At 42.2% G+C, this 27,099-nt stretch overlaps 1 protein-coding gene across 2 annotated transcripts in view; it reads left to right on the forward strand.

Annotated features, from left to right (window-relative positions):
* Positions 1-17,992, forward strand: part of lzts1 (leucine zipper, putative tumor suppressor 1) — a 34,570-nt gene extending 16,578 nt beyond the window's left edge. The window contains exons 1-5 of one of the 2 annotated variants that reach the window (XM_036527330.1): positions 10,250-10,331; positions 13,201-13,673; positions 15,698-16,552; positions 16,783-16,977; positions 17,278-17,992. In XM_036527330.1, the coding sequence (XP_036383223.1) occupies positions 13,329-13,673; positions 15,698-16,552; positions 16,783-16,977; positions 17,278-17,772 (1,890 nt within the window). In that variant the 5' untranslated portion in view covers positions 10,250-10,331; positions 13,201-13,328 and the 3' untranslated portion in view covers positions 17,773-17,992. Of the gene's footprint in view, positions 1-10,249; positions 10,332-13,200; positions 13,674-15,697; positions 16,553-16,782; positions 16,978-17,277 lie in introns of those variants that run through there. The other variant, XM_036527329.1, reaches the window with a different exon arrangement.
* Positions 17,993-27,099: the final 9,107 nt, after the last annotated feature.

The raw sequence follows: 27,099 nt of genomic DNA on the forward strand, positions 1-27,099 counted from the left end.
GAAGGAAAATCCCACGGGAGGTCTTGTTCAAATATGAGATGTGCATATAGCCCGAGGCTAATTAATTATCAGTTGCAACAAAGCTCTTTGGTTAAAACTGCTGTGATCATATTTAATAGTCTGTCATTCTGATGAAAAAGTAAATGTGAGGGTAATTTTGCTGTTACATTTTCCACAATGGTTTTGCCTTGATCCTACTGCCAAAACACTCTCTACTCTGAACCCAGATCGCTTAAAACGTGAAAGACCAAAACAATATGGACAATCTCAGTATTGTTGAAAAACCCATATGTACGTCCATGTTTTTTTCCACAACATATCTCCAATGTGATACAATGTTAACAAGACAGCTGGCAGTGGACCATGTAGAAGCAGCAGGGGTGTGAATGAGAGGGGAGCTACAGGGTGACTCTGTAGACTCAGTCCTACTGCTTGCCGCTGTTCTTCTGAAGCATCATTAGATGCGCACTGGCCAATTTCACTGCCCTAATAAGGACGTCAACTGAGGGTTTCAGGTTTTATGTGTAACACATTATTCTGTGCAGACTAGGAATTCTTAGGAGACTCCTTAAGGGTTACACTGGTCAGTGATGGCACCAAGCCACACTGTGTGTGTAAGGTGTCCAGCCTTCAGCCTCTTTCACCAGAACATCAGGAACTGAAAAAACACCCTTAAACTGTCAATGGTAGATCTTCATTTAGAGTAGCTATGACTAACTTCAACCAACCCTATCCAGACATTAGGTAGGATATTTAATTTTCTTCATCTTTTTCGTTATTCCAATTCTTCACAGTGATGGAGCGGCTCTTCACCTGTCATGCCGGCATTATGAACCTCTGCCAATGACACCTCGTACATGTCTAGCTGGAGATGCACTATAATGAGGAAGCAAAAAGAAATATGAGACCTTTCTTCATCAATGGGGGAAAAAATCAGATTACATTCATTAAAGTAACTCTTTCTGTGGAGTGAGAGATATGCCACGCACATTGTTAAACACGTTCTGATGCACCGAGCCAAGCACACACAAGTCTATGTTCGAACATTATTCCCGCTATAATGAGAGTTTTCGCATCCAGCCACATTAACATTTTAATTTCATCTCCCACTGTTCACACTGAATCATACACAGCAAAGAGGGTTCTTTCATATATCAGACATGAGTATGTCTGCAGTAATCAGAACTGTCTAAGAAGTAATAAGAATGAGTAATTTGTTAAATTGGAAACAAAACATAATCCATTCTGATTTGCATGCGACAGCCTTATCTCTTCCCTGCCTGTTCCTCGATAAAACTGCACAAAAATTGTAAGATAAGGAAAAATAAGGAAATTTGAATTAATAATAGCAAGATATGAAAATGAAATTTTGAGGGGATTGGGAGTTAAAATCAAGGCTCACACATTTTTTGTGCATAGTTATTTAGTGTAACGTTTGTGGACAGGAACCTTTATCATTGTAATGCTTGTGATTAATTACTATGTGCTGATCATACATTTTTCAAAGGAAAAGTTATTTTTCTGAAATTTATATCCCTTTTAATTGAGCAAGAACACCAAGGAGTTCTCAAGAAAGCCTTCCAGCTTTAATTTCGCTCCCTTCAATAATTTGTAACTTCAGTGCAGCAGCCATAGGGATGACACGGTTCAAGGACAAAAAAAGTGTGAAAAATCAGCGTGTATGTCTATGAAGGGCCATATGGCCATGGAGGTACAGCGGAACAGGCTGGTGATTGGACGGGAAGGTGTAAATCCTGTGTTTACAGCCCACACCTCGCCCATGCCGGCGGTGGGGGGGCAGCTGGAGTGGACTCGTGTGAGCGAGGAGTCCTTTGTTAGAGCGGCTCCCGAAGAAAGCAAGGCACGTGGAGCCCCCGAAAACAATAGCTCGCCTACGGCACCCCACCATGGCCCCATTTACTGGTGGTCTGAGGTCATGCAGAGCTCCGCGAACAATGAGCTCCCAAATCCGGGGTCCTCAACGACATGTCAAGGCAATCTACATATCCCCTGTCGACCCCCCCCCCCATACAACCCCATACAAACCCATCCCCCCAGCACAGTACATTTCAGACAATACCCTGAAAAATCATTATGATACATGACATAAAGAGGTGCTTGAAATCGACAAAACCTTGGTAGCTTTCCCCATGTTCTACTTTCTCCCTGACACTCTGGGCTTTCAGCATGATTAGCTACAGTTTTTAGTGCACTGTGATAATATCATCATTTACCCTAGTAATGGTCCTAATGCGGTAATTATTGTGGATGAAGGAAGATGCCAGTGAGGATGTGTGACATTCAGAAATGTATGAGTCTGTGGAATAACCACATTATGTGGAATTCATATAGAAAAGCATCAGAACAGTGTTTAGGAAGACATATTACAAGGGACAGAAAGCAATTATGTACTTCAAGGGGGGGGAAGAGGAAGCACTGCTGAGTAGTCCTTAAAATGACATACTCATTAACATATTATACAAAATAGACTTTTTTGTATCAAATAATTGTGAAACAATGAGAAATATTAAGAGCGTTATTTCAAATGTGTTTTTTTAGCAAATGAAGGGTACAGAGAGAGGCCAGTTGGATGTGTCACCACTAGGCATCATTTAGGTCTTCACAAAGTCTAAAAACATCAATTTACAATGAATAATTATAATTTATAATGAATTATAAACATCATCTATAAGGCCTGAAATGACCATAAAGTATAGTTTATGGTTTCAGGAGCACCCTGGCCCTGAAATGGGGCACTGAGCTTTGTCAAATGATCTATGATAAATCAAAAGTGTTCCTTGCACTTTTTATGCACGGTTTATTATGTAAAAACAGATATGAACACTGGCTAAATAACTGAGTAAATCAAACACTGCAAAGGATTAACTCACATGAGATGCTGATTATTCACAGGGGTCAGATATTATACAGTTGTCTTCCATTGTCCCCTGAATGAAAAATTAGGTGTTAGAAATGAGGTGGTCCATGGAAGCTCCCCCAACCTCCATCACCCTGCCTATGCTGCTCTCTATTGATTGATGAATAATTATTTCCAAATGGTTCAACGGGCCCCTATGAACACATTTGGGTTTTCTTGACACAAAGGTGAGAGGTCAAGTCAGCTCATTAAGGCTGGCTGTCGGGTGTGTGTTGCAGGCATGAGGGCACACTGCCTGTGCCCCAGGTCTGGCCTTCCTCATTAGGGCCGGGGCGGGCAGATGGCCAGGCCAAATTTCCAGAGATTGGCTAGTGGAATAATTAGGTTAGCCGTGTCAGATCGCACACGAAGCCCTCGACACAGTGGACCGGAGAGCTGCAGGAAGAGGATTTCACATTTGCTCGTTTTGCTCATGACCATTGCTCAGATTACTTTTAGCTTTCACTCAAGCTCAGATCCAAAGGAGCCCACATCCTTGTGAGCACTTTACATAGAATCACATCTTGCTTTGTCTCAAAGAAATAAAAAGCTGTTTTTTTTTAGTTCAAGTCCAAGCACAGGCTTAAAACATGGAATTTATTCATTGTGGAACCCTATTTGACTGTAAATCCAAAGCAAGGGACAAGTTGACCTTTTGATTATTTTACCAAGTGGTGTCATCTGACTGCAGCTTCCCTTGTTTTGATGAGATTTATATACAGAGGGGCATGTAGTCTCTGTAAAATCCCACCTGGACACCCTTCTCAGCATGTAGGTGTGGATCACAGTAAGGACCTCCGGTGAAACGTATGCAGTCTGTCCCCCTGCTATAGACCCTCATAACAGCCCACCACGGGCTGCAGGGAGCAGACACCCATGACCCCCTCCAGAGACCAGCAGAGGAGCAACACCACACAGCTGACATGTTCAGGCAGACGCTGATAAGTCAAAGGCCCATAGTCCAAAAGAGATAAAAGCCTGCGTCAATTCCACTATCAGCCGCATAACCTTTCCTTCACTCCTCATATGCTTTTCAGCTTAGTCTTTCAAACCAGTGATGCAAAATGTATGAGAGAACGGAGGAGATCAGAGCACTCTGTGGACCATGCTTTGACAGTGGTCAGTGACAAGGGTGACAAACAGACCTCACCGGTACAAGCAGGGAAAAAATCAGATTAGACTCGGATGTGACCTCAGAGTACAGTCCTTTGAGGCAGTTGAAAGCTTTGTGGCATACGCCACGATCGGATATGCCAGAATCACGATCCAATTAGCTTTTTTTGTGATTAGGGTTTTTCAACAGAGCTGAAATGCGTCATTAAAGTTGATTGCATATTAAACTTTAATAATGGAGCGAGACACATCCATGACAGCCACCGTAAATCCCGTTTATGTGAATACTGTATACGTATCTTACCCTTACCCCTACCCCTCTTCCTGTCTGTACACATTAGCGTTTTGTCAGAGCATCAAGGAATCAACACTTATGTGCTTAGCAGATGTCGTATGCCTATTTGAAGCAATAGAGAAAAATTACCCCCCTCAAGACTGTTGCAACAGTGTCCAGACTGAACACAACTCATCCTGCCTCTACTACACTGGGATAAGAATTCAGCCTCAAACAAAAACAAAACTGATAGCTGAAATAGACCATCTAACCTGCATGAACTTCACTGATAAGCCAGCAGGTTTGCAAGCAAACAGAGATGAGTACTAACTCTTGTCTAAACTGCCCTCAAAAGATTAAACTTGCCACAGAGAGCAGAGGACCATTAGCTGAAATATATATTTCTTCTCTGTCTGTCTGGAATGTTGGTCTTCTCTTATGCAAGCTGGGGTGTGGGAATGTATGCATAGATGTGAGTGTGTTTAGGGGTGATGGAGTGATGGGGATTGGATATGTGGATGTGTATGTGAGTATGTGTAGGGGAGTGGGAGCGTACTGTAGGTGTCGGCATGCATGTGACAAGTGCTGATGCTGTGATTTTTTTTGAGAGGACCATCAATGACCTTCGTTGCTTTCATTTGGTGAGCCCCGAAGGCAGTTCTATGGTGCTGCAGATGTGGCATTGAAAGTATGAGTTAATAACACACGGAGCTAAATTAGAGAGAAATGAAAGGACCTCCAAGGGCATGAGCGCCCTGCAGAGTGGGAGCTTCCTTCGCACCAGCCTGTCTCTTTTATAGACAGATACACAGCGTAGGAGACTGCGGGGCACAGAACAGGTGGGGGAACTCAGCATTCCCAGATAATCCACCCAGACACCGGCTCCCACACACAATCGCACTGCACTGCACCGGAGTCAGCTCCTACACAGCCTTGCTCTCTAACGCATGTCAATGCTATCTTTCTCACACCGGTGCGAATGCGCTCCAGTTTAGCTGCGGGTGGGAGCGCCAGATTGTTCCATAAATAGGGAGAACGGAACAACCGGGGCGCGAGATGAGGAACCCTCCGGAATTCATCATGGATTTTGTGCACGACCGACCAAATAGCACACGCACGATCTTAAAATAACACGAAACAGCGTGGGGGTGATGCGACGCAGTGCATGAGAACGACAGCGTCTCCGCGGAGCGGCCTCGGAATAAATTGTGCATGCGATCACTCCGTTTTTATCACGTGCACTTTGCCAGCGTTGCATTTGTAATCATTATTGTAATGTGGAACCCCCATGGGGGGCGGGGCCTTTTCCCCCGTTGACCACCCGCTTCTGCTCGTGCTCTTAAAGCCCATTAAGCTGTTTAAGAGCGCTCTACCTCTCAGACGGGGGGTAAGTCTCGCAGGTAGATTGGGGGGGGGGTCGCTGTGCCAGTAAATGAGTGCGCAGGAGACAGAGGAGAACAGCAGGCCATAAATGCAAAGAGTTTAAGGCAGAGCAGATTACTAAAGGCGAACACAGTGGGAAGCTGAACCTCTCCAAACCTAATGGACTTAGTGTGTGCAGCTGGTAGGAATGTCAGGGTAAGGGGTAGAAATATGCTTGGCACATTAGCTGCAAAGACCAGCCACTGCATAGAGCAGGGGCTTAAATAAGCAGAGTCTTTATTTTGACCGTTTTACCATGTTGTAATCTGCAGCAATATCTGACGTGGCGTGAAGAGTCAAGTTTCTATTTTTGTATGTACAAGCACACAGAGTTTGGGTGTACAGAGAGGAGCACTCATCTCTAAACAAGAAATCATGTGTGAAATGGTTACTTAGGAGCCCTGTGATGAGCTTTTTAATGGTACAAATGAAAAAAAATTGGGCTGTTGTTATTTTGTGGAAGTCCTGCTAGTAGTTGTTATTAGAAGTGCAGTGAGAATGATGGTACTGCTATGAGATGTGGTCAAACCCAGAGGGAATGGGAGCATCTTCTTAGTTTCCACTCTCTGTTCAGACACTGACCAGTCACATTAGAGAGGTGGGTCAAATGGTATGTCCTTATCCATAGTCAAATACTTCTATATTCTCAGAAGAAGTGGAACAATAATAATAAATATATATTGTTTTCTTCACATGGTCATATATCACATTATCAATTCATATGTATAAATAAGGCTTCTCTTTACTGTCTCTATACTCAGACACACAATAGAAATAAAAGCAAAATTTAGTTTAAAGGAATTCATCTCTGAAACTCTTTGGTTAAAATTATTTGTAAAGATCCAATCCTTTGAGCCACACAATACACATCTTTGTTTAATCACATAAACTGCAGAATTGTCCAAAGAAAGGCTTTTTTGCTTTATTACTAACTATGTGAAGTTATAAATTCCACCATGACTGTAAAATATACACTTTACAAATTAAAAGTGCCAGCTGTTGTTGCGGTGAAACACTGCTGTTGTAATGTGACACAAGCAAAATCAGGCGAGCAGACTTTATTCTGTGCGTTTCATCCATAAAACCTCAAAACAATAGCGACGGGGTGCTATTTCTGATCAGATAATGGTTTTGCTGTCTTCCTATTTTTTACTCCAGCCTTTCACTTCCGCTGACAATTACTGCCCTCCCTTTTCAAAGCATCCAAAGTTTTGTGTCCTCTGTAATCTGGAAAACTGCCAGGGGTGAAATCAGCCCTGTGGATTTTTCACTCATGGGCTGCTGCGGCCTCCAGCATGTATCTAAATATAACTAATCCAATTCCTTTCTCACAAACACGGATACATAAACAAGCACTAAAGTTGTATCGAATGTATGAATACCTCAGCGCTGTGAAGTACTGAAAGAACATATTTTACCTGGTACTACCTGGCATGACTACCATAACTGTCTCCTCCTATTGAGTCATTGAAGGGTCCTGCACAGAACCTTGAGCCACTTAAAATCACATTCATTATTAAAGAGATTATTTTCTTTGTAACGTCTGTGGTGTATTTCCCAGGAGAGCTACAGATTGAACTTTAGATGTGCATCCTTTAATTTATTGCAGCTCCTAACAACTGCAGCAGAGCATTGTTCCATGGGAATTGACTGTTTACACATTGATTTCTTTGCTAAGCACTTACAATAGGCTGTCCAGAATCAATATCATGCCTTCTGTTGTTATTATGTGTGATCAAAGAATACTTCAAAGCAACATGTCACTAAGGGGGCAAGTTAAATTTGGTTAAAGTAAAAATTGATTAGCCTCGGAGACGACGGTCTTCGTAGACGAGAAATGCAAACGAGAGCACATAGGATTGCCACCTCACAAGAACGTTTGCAAGTCCCTTTTTTGCTCTTTTTAGCCTCCCTTATTGTTTTCATTTCAGAAATCTGACAAACACTTGCCTTTTGTTGTCTCTTAACAATACAGTTACCAGTACATTTCCCCCATGTTTTACACAAAAGGCTTCATCCAAATGTTCTTCCTTTGCCAGATTTATTATCGGCAAACGTTTTGTCTTTGTTTTTGTCCCTTAGGTGCTGAGTTAGCAGCTCACACGAAACAGGGCGTTAGAGCAGGGGACCTACTCTGGATGCTGAACACATTCTGGTGTTCGCCTGCCATTTTGAACAAATAAAAAGACAATCAAATGCTCCTGAAGACAAAGGAATCATTGCAGTTTCACAATGAGTTGAAGTGTATTTTGTATTTCCTTTGAAAAACATGAAAGACTGTACAATGCAGAACAGCTGATTACTATAATGTGCATATAATAGTTACTTGTAAGAGCTGATTAATAAAATAATCATTTTGCATTCAACAACAAAGAAAGAAACAGGATGGATCTATGCTGGAATAATACATTGTGCTCAAATTATGTAACTCATCAAGCTAATGTGACTTGTGAACTCTGCAACCTAGCATGAGATAAGGGCATTGTCAAACACAGAGAGTGACCAACTAGAGTGAATAGTAAGCCATAAAACATGTCTTGAAGACACTACTCAATGACCAAGCATGATCCATGGATGGTGACAAGAAAGGTCAGTAACATGTCACCAAAGAATTTACTTTGTGTTTTGTTAGAGTTTCCAAAATCAGCCAACATTTAAATTCCAAAACAGAAAACAGAAAACAAAGAATAGAACTATTGTTGGGATTCTGTTCTCATTCCTTTTTTTAAAATTGTGGTGAGTTATTTTTGTGCTGGAGGGAAAATGATAAACACAGTTGTAGCCTTTTAATGTGTGCAGAACTGTACAAGTCTTTGTCTTTGCCTAGCACAGCTCTCCACAGAGACGGACTCCCAGCTGAGGGAAAAATTAATGAGTTTTTAGACAGGGTTGTTTTTGCTTTTGAAGGCCTCCAGGTACAATCCTGTGTAGTAGTGGAGTGGTCTCAGTACCTCACCTAAAAACAGCTTTTGATCAACTTCGTTTTCACAGTTGGGAGAGATGACCACACTGCCCCATAACAATTCCAATACTGTTGCCAGACCATTGTGCGCTACAGTATAACACATATAAGGTGCATGTAAATACCTTTGCAAAACCACCAAAAAAAAATCTGAATTATTTCGGCTGCATTTATTTATTTATTTATTTATTTATTTATTTATTCATTCATTCATGTTGAAGAAACTCTTATCCAGAATGACATAGTGGACAAGGCCACCGTGACAAGAGGAAGCTCATGTCACAAGAACAAGTGCATCCGTGCAGAACAGCTAGTAGCATGTCAATGACAAAGCATCAAGTTGAAAAGTGGTGCAAAGATATAAGCTTTTAAGTATAAATAAAGCACTGTAAAATCACAATATTTATGTCATGGTAGAGACATAGAGCTTTGATAATTACCTTAACTTCATAATGTTATCTAACATCATATTAATGCACATGCAGTTCCTAATAAGGATCCTACTAATAAGCATCATACTAATGTACACACAGTCTGTAACTATAAGATTAACTGTGATAACTGCTTCATATCCACAGAGGGTACAGTTCTTCTTGAAACCAAGTCAACTGAATTAAGAATTAAAACAGATGAAATATATTCACTTTCATTATTTTTTTCAACTGTTGTAGTTTCCTGAGGTCCTAGAACATACTGACTGCATTTCATTACAGAGGAACAGTCATGCTCAGGCTTTCACTTGTAAAGGAACAGTGTCACATTTATTTCATATGCCGTTTCCTTGTATATTTTATTTGTTCAAACCAGTTTGTAGCAAGGCAATACCTGCTTCAACATGAAAATATGATGTGCGTGAACTTGTTCAACAAAAGATGGAATACATCATACAGCTTCATTGCTCAATAATATAGCAGTGTGTGTATGTGTGTGTTGCGTGTGTGTGTGTGTGTGTGTGCGTGTGTGTGTGTGTGTGTTGGAGATTAATGTGAAAACTGAACTGTGACCTTTCTGATGTCATGTCGTACTTTCAAATGATGGTTTGGCATTTTCAGTGGATTGTCACATTTCCAAACATGTCAAAATTTGATTGCCAAAAATCTAACCGAAAATACAGAGATAATACTTCAATGTGTATGAAAAATGGTATACAGCATGAATGCTTAAGTGGCTAGGCAGGAACGGATACAAAGACGGCACACTTCAGCAGACAAAGAGAGCAGGCTTCTTTCTTTATACTGAGGTGCTTTTTTCACCAGGGGTACAGAGCCGTCTGTAGAGGAGGAGGGGTTACAAAGTGAGCCCAGAGAGAGATGGGGAAAAAAATGTTGGTGTAAAAAGCCATTGTAAGAACAGGAGTTAATCACTTTAGCGGCACACGTTTGTGTAAAGAAGTGCATGTTGTACACCCCATCCACTGGGGGCCAAAGGTCCCGCCCCCCAGGCAGCATTTACATGTCAGTTATGCAAAAATGTGAGACGCTGAATGAGGCGAGCCCGCCCCTCTGCATGGTATCTGCTTGGCTCTTGGCAGCTTGATGTATTCACTGGCTGGTTCATTCAGGGACACACATGTCTCTTCTGCATCTTCAGGATGGGAAGGATTGCTCTGCAATAGCTTGCCAAAGGGATGTTTTGCTGTGGCAGTAAGTCAAATCTACATTATTATTCCTCACGTCCTCTCAATATAGCTCTTAGGATCTGAGGCTGATTTAAAGGGAATTTTTAAAAATATAATCCTGACAGACAGACAGGCGGGCAGGCAGGCGGAGTGGTGCCTGCAGATTGCTAACTGAACTCTGATGCTGAATTGTGTGATTTGCGCAAGTCCAAATCAAACTCATTCACAAATAAAATCTGCTGTTTAATGTACATTCTGCATGACCGAAGTGACAGGTTTTTGTGCTGCGACAAGGTGAAAAATAAAATCAGCCGTTCAAAGGCAAGTGAGTCACATGTTTTTGGATCAGCACTCCTGTGGTTCCGAACGTGCTCTGCTCTCGCAAACAGAGCAGCTACGTGAGTGGTTGCATCAGAAGAGTTGCTACTGGGATTTGTTAGCTGTGGTTTTTTTTTTGCTGAAAGGGCATGATGCATAGGTCTTGTTGACAGACTGCTGCTCCCATACCACTGTTGTTATAGGTGCTTGTCTGTTTACTTTTAAAGCATGATAAGGCGCCATGCTGCAGGAGTACAGAGAGTAAACACAAAAGAGGCAGTCACGCTGCAATCAGCGGTGGCACGGAACTAGAGTGTGCGTGAATCGCTGGGCGCAATCCCATTGTCTCTCTAAATCAGAATCCGAATAATCACAACTCTCTCTCAACCTACAGACTGCGAAATACGTGGAATTAAGCTTTTGCCTTGGGATGTAGAAAAGATAGACTTCCAAAGGTCTAGTCAACTGTCAGTGCATTGTGAATATAATCATCAGGGCAGGGTAGTGAAACAACACCTCTGTTCATTTAGTGAATGGATATTAAATAGATGTTTGGAGGAAGGGAGCCAGGTGGTTCCATGCCTGAAGGCCTGTTGATTAACTTTGTGGGACCCCTGGTATTCAGTTACCAGAGAGATGACTGAAAGTGCCCGGGGTCGGGCTCCCCCGCGAGTTGCAGATCACAGCCGGCAACACCTGGGTCCTCAAGCTGGTCCAGGGGATGGCTGGCTGGGAAGATAGAGGGATGCTGCATTGGTGATTACACTGATTAGCTATTATTGCAGGGACGGTGCCATATTTCATGGCCAGCCATGGCTCGGTGGCCTAAAAGAAAACAGGATTTCAGGCTTTTAATTACAGCTGTGCTGCTTAGTGCCAAATGAAGTGGGCTCGCTGCCCAGCTGAATTATCTGCTTATCTTAGAAAAGGTGGTCTAGTCTTGGCCCAATAGACACAAACGGTTCACACAGGCACTGAGTCCAGTGTTGTCACCTGCACCTGCTAATCAGAGCACTACTGTGATTCCTTCAATATAAGCACACAGTCATTTCCATATGGATTACATTCACAAAATATGTTAAAAAGGGTCAGTTCATCAATGGCCACTAAAGTAAGGGATGCAGCCTCTAAATACTGATTCAGAGTTCGACTGAGGACACTTGTTTCTCACTTCCTTCCTCCACCACATTGCTCAGCACCATGTCAATTAGCAGCCCAAGGAGAATGATATTAGACTTGATGCTCATGCCACACACTTCAGCAAGCTCAAAGCTAATGATACATTAAAGATCTCAAGTATCGATCCAAATCATTAAAGTGTGTGGAGTAAACTGCATGACTGTTACATTATGTTCATTACTTCTAACTAAAGGAATATTGAACCTCTCATGACAGTGAATTGCCTGTACATTTCTCACTGAGATGTGGCCTGTGTTTTGAAATCAAAGTAGTGTCTTGTGTAGAATTTTAATCATGTCCTCAACAGAGCAAACTGACTTGTTAATCTAAACACAACATGTGGTAACATCTGAAAGAAAAATTAATTGCTGAAATGATGTGACATTTCCAAGAATGCTTTGTTGAGATTTAAATGTTGAAAAACCTTGATGAAGTAGAATAGTCACAACTTTCTAATCTGTCATAATGTTATGCTCTTGATATCATCTTAAAAAAAGACTGCCATGATCTGCCATGAAAGATCTTTCAAATTCATTGACCTTGATATTATAGGTTGATCTAAGTTCAGTGACTCAAGATGGCCCTGCATACAATGAGTCATTCTGAAATCATGTACAATCCACATCAAAGACACACAGTCACATTCTGCCAAAGGTGAAGCATTTCAAATTCATTTGAAGCATTTTAAAGGTGAAGCAATGATATTTCACTGGGGAACTATTACCTGAATGGTGCTCCATTACCATTATCAAGGGGCAGTCTGATCCTTTTAGGATTACTTTTTTAACCTCAATTCCCCTTTTTGGTAGAAACTAGGATTTTTTTGCTAGACAGTTTACTCAGTAGTAACTGCTTCAACCAAAATGGCTTTTAGTTTATAGACCCTTAAACAATAAGATCACTAAGGCCAATGCTATTGACTTGAAAAAGAGGAAATGCAGAATAACTGCCAATATTTCCTTATCTCTTTTTGTTCCTCTAGGCCACTTCTTATCTTTCAGTGTTTGTTTTCTTCCCCTTACATATTTAGGTTAAACAAAGCAGAGAAAGAGAAGCTCCCTAACAATAAAACTGTGTGCCATTTAGCAGATCTGATGGCATTACTAAATGAAGCATTGTTTGAAATTTCTCATCCATTTTATAACAAACATATTTGCATTCTGAAAAAGCAGGAAAAACTCATGGCATGTTTGCATTTCTGTTTCATTCATATAAGTAAAAATCAGGATGAAAATACAGACAAAAGTATGCTAGAGAGTTAAAATCATTGCACAGTTTACCATAGACTGACTGTACCCTTTGTATACTTAAACTAAATACCTTCAGGGTATTCCATCTGAGGGAAAGAGTTCACACACAATTTTCAGCCAATCCTTTCTTTTCTTCTTTTTTCTTAGGTTTGCAGGAGGCAGCAGTGAGGGGCTATGACTCCATTACACACGCACCCCACATCACTCCCCTCCCCATCTGTTAATCGCAGACCTGCCGCCGCTGTCATTTCGCCTTTGCCGAAGCCCAGAGAAACATGGGAAGTGTCAGCAGCTTGATATCGGGTCACAGTCTCCACAGCAAGCACTGCCGCGCCACAGAGTACAAGCTCAAGAAAGCCCCTCAGGCCAAGAAGTCAGGCCGCAACCTGGACGGCCTGCTGCGGTATGGTTTCTCTCAGGACTCCGCCAACAACAACACCAAAGCTGTCTTCCAGTCAGGCAAGAGTGAGGACTTCTTTTACATCAAGGTGAGCCACAAGCCCCGGCCCGGCCACCACAGGCACACCGTGGCAGAGGACCAACCCGAGGGGCAGGTTGTCATGGAAACTGGCAGCTGCACACCGCCTAAACTGGTGCCTATGTCCGGGAAACTGGAAAAGGTGAGCGCAACATAGACAGGCAGGCAATAACCTCGGGTCAAAATTTCAGTTTTTCTCCAAAATTGATTCTACTGTGCATTAGTGACAGAATACTGCTACTGACAGCTACTGATTTGTGCGTTGTACCAATACACAAGAAGTGGTGGAATGAGATTTCATTTCCAAGGCTACATTTTCACCAGTAACAGCATAAAGGTCATTTCCAGCCCTTCGGTCCCTTTTCTGTCAAGTGAAACCTATTGTTAAGTCTGAGCTGGAAGTGTTTGTAAATTAGAGAAGCTGAGAGCTAGTTAGGGCTGATCTTTCTTTCTCCAAAACAAACACAAGAGAAGTACAGTAGATAGCCAATAATCCCCCAGGCCCCTGCACCGAAACACTAAAAGCTTAGTGTTGTCCAGTCGACTTCATTAAGCTTCAAGATTGATGAGTTAAGAATGCCTTGATCTCTTGAAAGATTTCGTCCGTTGCCAGGGTCGTGCTTATGCAAACCTTTCTCTCTCTCAATGGGCCTTTATGCCCAGGGTGAGCCTAAGCCCCAGACTGTGGAAAAGATCCCAGTCTTCAGGCATGAAGTCAATGAACAGGAATGCTGAATCAACAAGCTCACCTCTCACACTTCAGTGACGCTCATTATTAATATGAAACAGTGGTGCCATTCGTCTGCAGTGAGACAGTGCTGAGGGGGCTACTGGGGGAGGGAGGGGGGAGGTAAGGTGGGAGAGGAGCTTTTCCAGTGTGGGTGCGGAATTCACTTCTTACACAATGGGACACAGTATACTTTGTCCAAGGGTACTCTCACCATCTGAGTAGTGATGCTAACGTTGTGTTTTCTCCAATAGATGGAGGTTAATTATGTTCATATATGGTCAAATTATGTCACATTATCACAATATATATATAGACATAATGACCAATTAAATAAATTGCTACCTTCTCTTCATCAAATACAGTACAAAACAAAAAAAAAAATTTGTAGACCATCCCTACATCCCAGACCAAGAACTGTGGTATTCAATTGCCACTGTTCAGTCAAACTCCATGAAACAAGCCAATAAAGAAAATTATACTAAAACAACTCTCCCGAGTCAATTCACGTACAGTAGACTCAACGAATAAAGGGGAGAATTATTGCGAGACAAGCTCAGGGTTTGCTGCATAGAATACCCTGGGGTTTTAAAGGGGCACTGGGTTGAGAAATGCCAGCCTTCATTTATTTTTTATTGTCCCTTAAGAGTTGTAACCTGGCAAATACTGAAAACATACACCCACAAAACCTACAAAAAGTTTCAATTATTGAAAGCTCAAATTAACTATTACCAGAATGTGTATGGCCATTTTTGTATCATAACGACAAGAGAGATTTTAAGGAATAATATCAGATACCCCTGTTCCTTCTGTTTACATGTTCCCCACTGTTTATGAATCAATAAAAGCAGTTATTTGTATAGTTATAGATTCTGATGGGAATTGAGGCTCCCAAGCCAAGGCTTTGGTGTCTCTCTAATCAATACTTAATGCAAATAGAGAGGTTAAATTAATTTAATTAGTGATTAAAACAGAATGTACCGATACTTGAAAAATAAGTGTCAACATCAATACTCGGCTGTCTGACAGCTCAATTAGCTGTCTGGATGGTTCCATTAACATATACTGCGGGAATAGGAAGCACAGGCAGGTAAAATCAAATCATACAATGGTGCATCAATGTTTCTAAAAATTCACTAAATGTGCACTGGGCATAATGGACTTTGTGCTGGCTGGATACATCTGCATTTTTTTTTACCCATAGAAATATTTTATGACTGGACCCTTTCACTGCCAGAGAATGGCTCTGAGTGCCATGACAGAAGTGATGGTTTCCTAGTGCTGGTTTTCTGACTATTATCATTGTCATTTTATTGTCATCATATGCAATGGTAAGGTAAGACATCATCCAAAAAAGTCATGTTAATTCACTGAGGGTCAATGAAATTTCTCAACAAATCATTCACCTCAACAGTGCTGACCCCTTTCCTTTCCCTCAGGGCATCGAGAAGGGCTTGGTACGACCAACAGCGTTCAAGCCTGTCATTCCCAGGAGCAGCACTTACACAGATAGTCATACCAACCTGAACCAGGTCAATGGGAAAAGACTGAGCCCCTCTGAAAGGGCGAAAGAGCAGCACGAGCAGAAGCCGGACACCAACTCGGGGACGTTTTCCGATTCGGGCCGGAACTCCATGTCCAGCCTGCCCACCCACAGCACCAGCAGCAGCAGCCAGATGGACAACCTCGGCACCTCCACGGGCCTGCTGATCCGCTGTGGGGGCTCCGCCCACAATGTGAGCCGCCCCCAGCACCTCAGCAGCGCGGCGGCGGCGAATGGGGGCGGCGCGGCGGGCGCCAAGCCCGCAGCTTTCTGCGACGGTGCAGCGGCAAGGCCGACCAGGGACGGGATCTCTCCCGAACAGCAGAACCCTTTTTCTGAGAGCACGGGGGGCTGCGTGCGCTCCCCCATCTCTATGGACGAGTCCCTCATCCAGCAGCTGGAGCAGAGGCTTCTGGAGAGGGAGACAGAACTCCAGGAGCTGCAGGTCAGCTTTGAGGAGAAGGAGGCGGACACCTGCCAGCTCTTTCAGGAGAAGCAGAAGTACTGTGCCGAGGAGATGGAGGGGCTGAAGCAGAGGTGTTCCACCAAGCTGCGGCAGGCTTCCCAGAAGGCGCTGAGGGCCCAGCAGGTCCTCCAGCTTCAGGTCTTCCAGCTGCAGCAGGAAAAGAAGAAGCTGCAGGATGATGTGTCCCAGCTGACCCAGGAGAAAGACCTCATAGAGGTCAAGCTCAGGTCCTACGAGACTGAGAAGACCCAGCTGGTTCCAACTTTGGAGGAAACTCAGTGGGAAGTAAGTGCCTCCGCTCTGTGTAAAAAAAATATAGTCTTTCATCTTATGAAATATTGCAGGGAGGTCCCCGGTAATTTGGTTTCACTGCATGTTTTTTACTCTCTGTGACAGCACACTTTGGCAGCAGAACAAGGTTCGGGGTGTCAGCATAAGTGATGAAATTGTTTAGGTTTTATCATAATTTCCACCACCAAGAAGCCCAACGGTGCTGTCTATGTATGAATTTGCAGGTATGCCAAAAATCCGGAGAGATCTCGTTGTTGAAGCAGCAGCTCAAGGATTCTCAGGCTGAAGTGAGTCACAAGCTGAATGAAATTGTGAGTCTCAAAGCCACACTTAAGGACACCAAGAGCAAGATGGAAGCCCTGGAACAAAAAATCAAGGAACAAGAGGAGGCTGTCCGTTCACGAACCGTGGAGGTGGAGGTACTGAATGCCTAAATCCATATTATCCCAGAAATATTCAGCAAAGCCTGGTATTGTGTGATCTTTAAATGAAAATACATATCCATATAGGTCACATCATGGAATGGCAGTTCCATGGGTGTAAAGTAAAAAAAAAAAATGAAAACAAATTGGCAAGTTCACTGACAGCCAGTTTTCACTGGAAAAAAACAATTCAATTAAGTAAGTCAACACTGATGACAAATGTTGATTGAATCCATGAGTTTGACTTGTTAGTTTCAGTCATGTCACAATGACTCCTTCTTGGCGCTTTTCCTGCAGGTGTGCGAGAATGAGCTGCAGCGGAAGAAGAATGAGGCCGACCTGCTCAGGGAGAAGGTCGGCCAGCTGGAGGCAGACATCAGGGCCATGAAGCAGGACTTGGCCCTGGCCAAAGAGCAGCAGCGGAACAGCAGGGAGGAGGCCAAAGCCAGCCAAGGCAAGGTCAAAGGTCAGCCAGAGGGGGTGGAGGACATGGAGGCCCTGCAGAAGGAGGTGGACAGGCTGAGGGGGGAGCTCCGCGAGGAGAAGCAGAGGAAGGAGAGGATGGTGAGCAACTTCCAGCTGGAACGGCAGACGTGGAACAGGGAGAAGGACAAGGTTATCAAGTACCAGAAGCAGCTCCAGTACAATTATCTGCAGATGCACAGGAAAAACCAGGACCTGGAGAAAATCCTACGGGAGCTGACCGCTGAGCTGGAGAGCCGAACAGAGCTGGACATCGATGTCCAGAGTGCAGATATGCACTATGAGGACATCATTGCCACTGAGATATGAGCTCTCAGGGACCCAGGCAGAATAATGACATGTCACATGCACACAAACCAAAAAGGTCTCTTCCAAAGCAATTTGATCAAAAGTCAACTTGGGGCATTCTTTTTGGCATGTTTCAAGTGTCCACAGGACAATGCTGTATATTAATAGTTGCTTACCTATTCCACACTCTTTTATGCTCCAAACTATTGGATGCTGATGTATATTTCATTTTGTTTCAACTGCTAAGGGTAATTTATTTTGATAAAGAAACAATGTAGTAAATGTTCATGCAGATTTGTATTACAAAAGAAAAAAAAAGAAATGTATTCACTCACCAGTGACATCAAACTTTTACACCTCAGCACAGAAATTGCTTTTGTTTGGAGTATCAGAGTACACAACTATGTGAGTGCACAACACTCCGAACAAATGTTACCTCACTGGTGTAAATTGCTCAAAGATATAAACTGCATGACAGTCTTTGCATAGCAGTTTTGCCATTTAGCACTTATATACAAATAGGTAAGTCTACATATTGGTACAATTCACTATCAAAGAATAGTGACCTTGAAATCTATGAACTGCTGATCATTTGCATTTCTTTATGCACACCTAAATGCAGGTAACAATTAAGTAAAAATGCAGTTAATGTTTTTTAGGGGTAAAATACTGTCATTTGAAAACACACAATGGTATTTTTGTTTGTTTTTCTGAAATCCTCCGCACTGCAGAAAACAGCTATCAATGAATAGAAAGAAAGAATGTATGCTCACCAGCTATGAATGTGGTTTACATTCTACTGACAGCCTAATTGCTGAAAAAGTCAAGAGTTTGAACACAACCCCACATACACAAGCAGCGGTCCTTTTCGCAGATGACAAATATCTAACACACTGTCACTAAAGAAATATTTTTTAAAAAACAGTCATTGTATGCCTTAACTATTGTAACTATTTTAATGTAGGTTGCAAAATTTACAAAAACATAGAAATTCATGTGGGACAGTTGAAACAGGGAAGGATAGAGTTTAAAATGGGTAAAAGTCATGCTGGACATGGGCATGATATAACTTTATATAGCCTGACCAATGAGTTTGCTATGAGTCATCAAGCAGCATTCTTACTCTTTTTGCTTTTCTTCTTTAATTTTCCAGCAGATTCGTTCAAAACAAGGCAAAGGTAGATATTTATTTGGCAGGACTAAGTGTTCAAAAGTAATACTAATTTTGGACAGGCAAGGTACATGAATTAAGTCAAGTATACTTGAAACTGTGTTCAAGCCAACAGATCAGCAAGAAATTTTATGAGACTTTTAAGGACACAGGCCCAGAAAAACAAAGTGGCATCTGTATGAGGTCAGGGGTTTAAGTGCTCTAAATGAGTTATTACTCCAAACTGGTTCATCCAGAGAATCCTCTGATAAAAAACAGAAAGATAAACACTGAAACATTCTCTAGCATTTATATTTGCAAAATAATGACCTCCAAAGATCAAAAGAATACTAATATTTGAAAGTATTAATGAGAAAGAACTCAAGTAATTCATCCACTCATTATTCAACAGATCAACATGCATTAAAACAAGAATTTGTACTCATTTTGCTTGGAAAAACATATTTCATTATATGTGTTTTCTTTGAAACGTTCACCACCATCTTTAATATGCCTTTGCGTACTTAAAATTGCAACAACAAACCCAGTCTTGATTACTGTACATTTTACATACAACAAAATACATTTAAACTAGGAAAAAGCAACCTATATTAATGTTCAAAACACACAAAAACCAGAACAATAGATGTGAAAAACCATTTCATAATATTCATAGTACATTTCAAATGTACTTGTGCTGCAGAGAAAGACAACTGCAACTCATAGAATATCTTTCAGTATTTTGTGTTGACACTGGCAGTGTCATCTAGTTTTTTCCATGATTTATTTATGTGTCTGAATGTACAGTATAAAATGATCTTTCCTTAGGAAAGCAAAACCTTGTTCCTCTTGCTCTGCTTCCCACCAAGCGAAAACAAGGACAGATCTAAAGTAAAGTCTTCCTAAGCTCTGCAGGTACAGGTCTTTGAAGTTCGTCCTCAGATGGAACTTCGTTGACACGGGCAAGATGGGCAACAACAGACCAAATGACCAAATTCCCAGTCTGGCAGCTTCCTGTCACAAAGGCACTATTTGGAACTAAGGGAGGCAACTTAAAAGGCACATAAGGGGTCTTTGTAAAAACAGATCACAGGGAAAGTGCTTTGGCAAACATGCAAAGCATTTATATATCAGCCTTATACAAGCCAAACATTAACATCCAAATAAACACTTTGCCCAGGGTTCATTTTCAAATACAAATTAATTTCTACAAACTATTTATTTTGATTACTAGTTCCAGTGAAATATACATCTGAAACAGTGCTGAAGCTTAATTTCAAAGGGGGGGGTTGCTCACTTGGAGGTTTGAGAAGGACATGCAATGTCTCTATTGATCAATATGTGCGTGCACATGTAAAGGGATATGAACCCTCCTCCCAGCCCCTCGCTACTTACTCCAGTGATGTGAAATGATAACTCTAAGGGAAATGACTAGTAAGAGAATGGCCTTAGGTGACTTTAAGGCCAATGAGTAATGGCAGTGTATCCTGCGCTGTGTTTTAACCTCCAGCTTTTAGGGGGAGCATGACTACTCTGTGGGAAGGATGTCAGTGGGACATTTTGAGAATGCATTGTTATGTATGTATTGTATATTTTCTATTTATTTAAAAAGAAATAAAGTTTTCAATTATTGGTAAGGCACACTATTGTGTTTATGGCCTTCTAATATATATTTAATTTGTGTAGGGTTTCACACAGTGCAAATAACCATATTTTGAAAGATAATTTTCAGTCTGACAGAGTGACTTTATTTGGATGCTTCATTGTTCAAGTGTTTGTGCGGTAGTGTTCTGAACAATCCTTTGCAGTTACTTCAAGTGCTGTATTTTATAAGCGTACCATCCCCATCTGTACACACTTTAGTGGAGGGCTTTGGGAAACTTTTGATTGTTCTTCTTTATATTCAGGATGACTACAGCTCGTCTGACCACTTACCAAGACACTTCTTGTCTGCAGATCAAGTAACAACTCCAGCTCAGTCTCAGATATGAAGCTAGCTCAAAGCCAACACCAGAGAAGAGTCAACTCTGTCTCTTATTCAAATATAATCCTCTTTATAGCCCTTTGTGAACTCAAACTCTTTGTGTGCACTTATCAGCGAAACGCTGCTTCCCCCTCTAGACTAATTCCCACAGTAAAAGGATCCTTTTTTTCTTTTGAATGTCAAGACCCAACCCCTCCCCCCTCCTCTCTAAACACTCCATCTCGCCCAGACATATTTGTATGTCAGGACTCAAATCCAATTTAGAACTGCAGCTGACAGATATGCTTGCCAAATGTTGGCATACTTTAAAATAGTATGCATGTCATTAAAGCCCATATCTGATACACAGTATATGATATGATATGCACCTCATCTATCCAGTAGAGCCGATGTAAAATACTGTGCTGTGATTGTCTACTTACAACAGGGACACATGAATCCATGCTGTATTAATGTAAACAATTATAAGTTAACCCAAAATAAGATATCCCGATTATTAGTAATTTAGATTTGTTCTAGATTATATTTGGGGGTGGGGGGGGGATAATGCAAAGAAAGGTTTTTTATTTAATTATTGAATCATTTACTGTTAGCATTGTCTACAGGAGGCTTGGGCTGGCAGATCTCAGATCTAATGAGGGCTCTTATTATTATGTTAGGAAGTACAAAAAGTGCCCATCACTGATAAAATTAATGGTAGTCTTTACAAGGAGGAGTGTTCAAGTTGAGAGAGCAAAAGCAACTTCAAAATTAACATTTCAACTTAGAAAAGAGCCTGTCCTTGATTCAGTAATCCTCCAGGGAGTCCTCTTTAAATGATCAAGGATTTGTGAAAATCTACATCGAAACAGATATTCTTTGATTAGGACTATACTTCACTGTTCCAAAATCAGATCTAGGATATTACTGCGCGTTTTAAATTCCAAATCTGTGAGGAAGATATAATTTGTTATCCTCTCAAGCCTTCTGCAGTCTGCAGGAACAGCACCGCAGATATCCTGCTGTATAATTGCACAGCAGTGTAGTGGTCACAGGAGAGGGTATGGAAATTCATCTGCATCCCGCTGTGAGCTTGATGACCGGCCGACAGTCAAGCATAAAGATTTTTTTTTTTTTACATAAATTAACAAGGGAGGCATATGCACACCAGGCAAGCAGGCAGAAGCTGGAACACAACTCATTGTTGGACAAATCAGCTGTATCTGAACTGAGCGCCAGTCCATTACTTTCCTGGTAATGCCCTGTGACCTCAGCCTCCTAATGCTTCCAGCAAATGGGGGGATTGCATGATGAAGTTGCCCGAACAATTCATACATAATTAGGCTCTGCCTATGACTGCTCAGCCAGTACTTACCTATTATCATGACTGCGAAGAAAATGGACCCTATCTTTCAATGCAATATTTGTTCTTTTCTGTATTTTCCTATTCAATATTTGTTCTGTTCAGTTTTCTTTGTGCTTTTTTCCCCCTTTTAAGAGTTTTTGGATTGTCAATTGTACTTTGTGCAACAGTCTCTATATTGGCATATGAGTACTAAAGCAAGGAGATTGAATTGCTCTGATACACTCACGTGCAGCCAACAGCTACTTTTTATACTACAAGTCCCACAGTGCATCACAAGAGTGAACAGTAACTGACATCATCAAAGGGATTAGCATGCCAAAGCAGTCAAAGCAGCAGGATGAGGGGTCCCTGACCAACAAAACCTACCCTACCTCAGAAGAACAAATATTGGTTTCTGCCTCTGTGGGCCCCTGGTTACTGTCAAAAAATGACACAGCTCAGACTCAAACCTGGCTCTGGGCTGTGGGGCTCAGCCCACACTGGAACAAGCACCTTAACTAGATGAGGCACTTGGGAGTCCTTTAATTCAATATGCCTGAGTTTGTCAATTCTATTGTGTGAAGCAAGAGATGTGAGAAAACAAGTGATAGCAGTCTGATATAAGAGCATAAATTCTAATATGCGTTTGTTGTTTGATCATAGGTACAAACAGGTAGAGGCAAGTGTTAAGATGACAGCAGGGAAAAATAAATAATCTTGTGCCTCTCAAGAGGACACCATAGAATGAAACATCCTGTCTCAACTGTCTTTTGTTGGAGCAAACCACACTTGGAAGTAATCATTTAACAATCATTTATTCAACTAGTTAATGCTTTTAACTGAAGTTGGATTGCTGTCATCTTTGCGCAACTTGGTTGGAGTTGACTTGCTAGTAAGTTGCAGGGAGTGTTATACAACAAAGGTGCAACTTTGTTGCAAGTGTTAAAAGTTGCACAAAAGTTGCTCTGTGTACCATCAGCCTTATTCAACTCAGCATGCAGTATCATTTGAGGCACTTGAGAACACACTGCATTATTATGTGCTGTAAGTGGGATTAGATTGCGAAATCAAACAGACAAGAGAGGCAAGGAGTGAGAGTACAATGGGCAAAAGGGATGTGAGCCAAGTGGAAGGTAACCCCATTTCTCCCATCTGTTACATGAGGGGCACAACAAAGGCATCAATACACATTGGGATATCCACTTATATTGTAGGGAAAGGAGGTACATGCTGGAGAATGGCCACTGACCCAGGTACAGTACAGTGCCAAAGAGGGGGCTGAGTATACCATGAAAAGAACAGACTGAGTCAACACAAAAGCACCTGCAAGCCAGGGCTTGTCACAGCATTCCAGCGGAGGGAGAAGCAATCCAAGATGCTCTCTGAATTAGCCGCTGCTACGCCGACCGAGCAGGATGGTGAAATGAGAGGATGAGGAGGATGCTGGCTTTGTCATGGGAGGCAGCTATGCAACACAGAGGGAGGATGGAGAGGCGTGGTGTACTTTCATGGCATATTCATCCATCTTAGGTTTTACAAGCTGCGAGCTTTATAAAACGCAGAAAAATACGCTTTATATTTCACTCTCAAGGCCTTGTTTTCAGCAGCTCATAGTAGATACCCTGGTGAGGGTAATAATCCAAGGCTGTGTTTTTCTTGCATTAGTAAAGGCCCCGGCGCTTCGCAAAATATCAAATGAAACAACCAGCCAGTGCATTATCTCTCAGGCTCTGGCAGTTTAAACGCGCATCATAATTCCTGGGAGCAATGGAGACCACGTCTACTGTCTGGCAGACACACAAACGCACTCTCCGCAGCGAGTCTGCAGGGGTCCAGGTTTGCTCGACTGGATCTGATGAGGTTGAATGAACACAGGGGGGCTCTTTGTTTGGGGGGGGGGGTATAGTTAGCTTTATCAGCCATCTGTTTTGTCCCAAGGCTCTTTGCACCTCGGGCCTTAATCCGGCTCAGGCAAGCCCGACATGATGCTCCAGTCATGGCCGGCAGAGCAGGCAAGACTGGTGACACTATCAGCTCTCTTACACATGTGCTGTGGGCGCCCAAATCCCCCCTGTCGCAGAAGGAAAGTTCCATTAATGAGGCGGCGTTCCGCTCCCTGTGGGACAGATTAAAATACGGGGGCCACACGTCTAGACGCTCGCTTCTCTTTTCTTTTCTTTTCCTTTCCTTCTCTACTGCTTCTTTAATTGGGAAATGTTTTGAAAGCCTCGCGCCACCCGGATTAAGTGCAGATGATCATTAAAGACTTACCTCTGTGACACAACCACATTTGACTTTATTTCACAACTTCTCATGGCTGCTTTCAATTATACCTATTCATCCATGTAGATGTAGACAAACTGTTAAAGCAGACCTGGCATTTCTGTAACACCTGTAACAGAGTTTAGCATATGCACTGTAAATGCATTATGCATCAATGGCGTCATTAATATCAGTTTATACCCATGAGGGTCACACAGAATAATAATTCTCTTCTGCTTCTGTGGGTGCTAAATCAGGTTCTTTGTCAATGGCTTTGTTCCAATCTCCTTCTGATTCTAACTGATTTCAACTGGCTCTATTCTATTTACAGCTGTGAACACTTATCATTAACCCCTCATTCCTGGACTGATGGATGCTTCACAATTAACTCAGGAACTGAATCAGAAGCTCAGTACCAATGCCAACTGTGATTGCCTGCTGCAAGCACTGTGCCGTACCTTCCAGGACTACTGGTAAAAATAATTATAAAGATGCCATTCCCTCTCTGCCTCAGTGTCTCCTGTAACTCTACCGGCAGTCGGCTAACTCTGCTGACAGTCCCCCAGGAAATGTCACAGCTTCATCACAGCATCAGTGACGCTCTGGGACAGCAGCCTGCGAAAAGAAACAAATTCCCTCTTAGCCACACATGCAAATTGAGACAGCAAAGCACAAACCACAGAAGATGAGATATATATATATATATATATATATATATATATATATATATAAAAAGATATGTGTGTGTGTGTAAGAATATGATGCTTGTAAGCTGTCATGTGTCGAGAAAATGTATTAAGTTTCCCATCAATATAGGAGGCAAATGTTCCTGTCATAATGCGTAACAAACGGTACCAGATACCAGGACAACAGCATGTATCTTGTCACTTGGATGACTGCATCAGGGGACTTGACAAAACCATTCAGAGAGGGAGGGGGGTGGGGGGGGGGGTCTCAATAGTACTCCTGTAACAGCACTGAATGCCAATGTTCCATTATGTGCGGAGTGAGGTGAAAAGTAGAAGGAGAACGAGGAATAAATCAGGAGGGATGAAAAGAGTGACTGACATTGTTGCAGAGAGAGACGCCCGCTACTCAGGGTGTAATTATCCTCGCGACTGACCTTTTCATTTATGAACACATCTGTGGATGATATTGAAGTGCCTCTCTTTATTAATTGATATCGAATCCATTTGTCACCCTGACGACGCCCACCCGGCACCCATGTATTAAACTGTCACATCATTAAAGCGAGGCACCTGTGTCGTCCCTGAGATCCACGGCGACTGACAGCAATTTCCTGCCATTACCCTTGCACGGCGTTATTGACAGCTCCCAAATCAAAAAAACTGAGGCGGTGACACTTTTATAGCCCCTCTCAGAAGGTGATGGGGGAACAATGGCGATGGTTCATTCAGGTCTGGTAAATCTGAGAAACTCCTGACCGTTGCTCTAACCATAGCCCTCGAGCCACTGCCACTTGCTTGCACTTGCAGATATTGCTTACACATATTACTTGCGTAATTTTACAGTCTGTCCATAAATAAACAGAGTGTACTGCCCTTCCGAAATTTGAACTTTACTAAGGGAAACACAAAGAACAAGGACAGTTCAGAACAGTGACACCAAGTGGTTAACGTGATGCAGCTGCATCATTCAAACAGATGTGTGCTTACTTGGATTGCTATTCTTACAACTGCTTATTTGCTGTGATATATGGTAACGTAAAACAATGGCATTTGCAGGTGTTGGCAAAAATAAAGTGCTGCTTAATACACCAAACCGGACACATCTGCTGACCACTGATAAGCCTCTCCTAATGTATGCTACAGTATGAGTTGTGACACAGCATTCCTGCGTGATGAGTGGAGCAGCAGAAAGAGACATCCTATTAAACCCAATGACTTTGAACAAGGTCTTTGCAGTGTGTCCTGGGTTGATTAGCAAGCGCTTTTTTTTTTCTTTTCCATTTATCGATCCTACCACAGACATTACATTCAGTCTTTGTGTCCGTTCAGCTCTTACCCCCTATTCAATTTCCTATTGGAGTTTCTCTTGTTTCAGATTCAGGGAGGATAAGTGCAGTTATCCTTCCGCTCCAGGCAACCCTGCGACGCAGAGGCAAAGACATTAATACTGGGCTGCAAAGGATCCTGCAACTGCCCTCTATGCCTGCAGGTGACTGTGTGACCCCGGCACAGCCAATCAGCATGGCACATTTGCTTTGTTAACATTGAAGGAGTAACAGTTTTCAGAATCTATGCACCTTTTAAAAAAGCCAGCCCTATAAAGATGTCTAAGGCGTGACAGGGACACCCATGCTTACTCTGCCTCTCAGAACTTCACATTTGCAGTACATTTGGGCTCTTTGCACCAAATGTCTTCTGAGGCTTTGTTCGGACTGAAAATCCAATCCCACACAACAGACAAAAACAAACAACCGTGAATGTGCAGGACTATTAAGTGGTTTAGGGAGTCATTGTGGATAGATTTATATGGACCCCTGCGCCCGTCGTTCAATAAATAACCCAGTAACAGCTCCCTACATTTCTTATTGGCATGTATTGATCACCAGTGCTCTGTTGCACGGTGAGATAATCTTCCATTATTTAAGGAGTGCAGCACTGT

Source organism: Megalops cyprinoides, chromosome 4, assembly GCF_013368585.1.
Source record: "Megalops cyprinoides isolate fMegCyp1 chromosome 4, fMegCyp1.pri, whole genome shotgun sequence".
In the NCBI taxonomy this organism is placed as follows: domain Eukaryota; kingdom Metazoa; phylum Chordata; class Actinopteri; order Elopiformes; family Megalopidae; genus Megalops; species Megalops cyprinoides.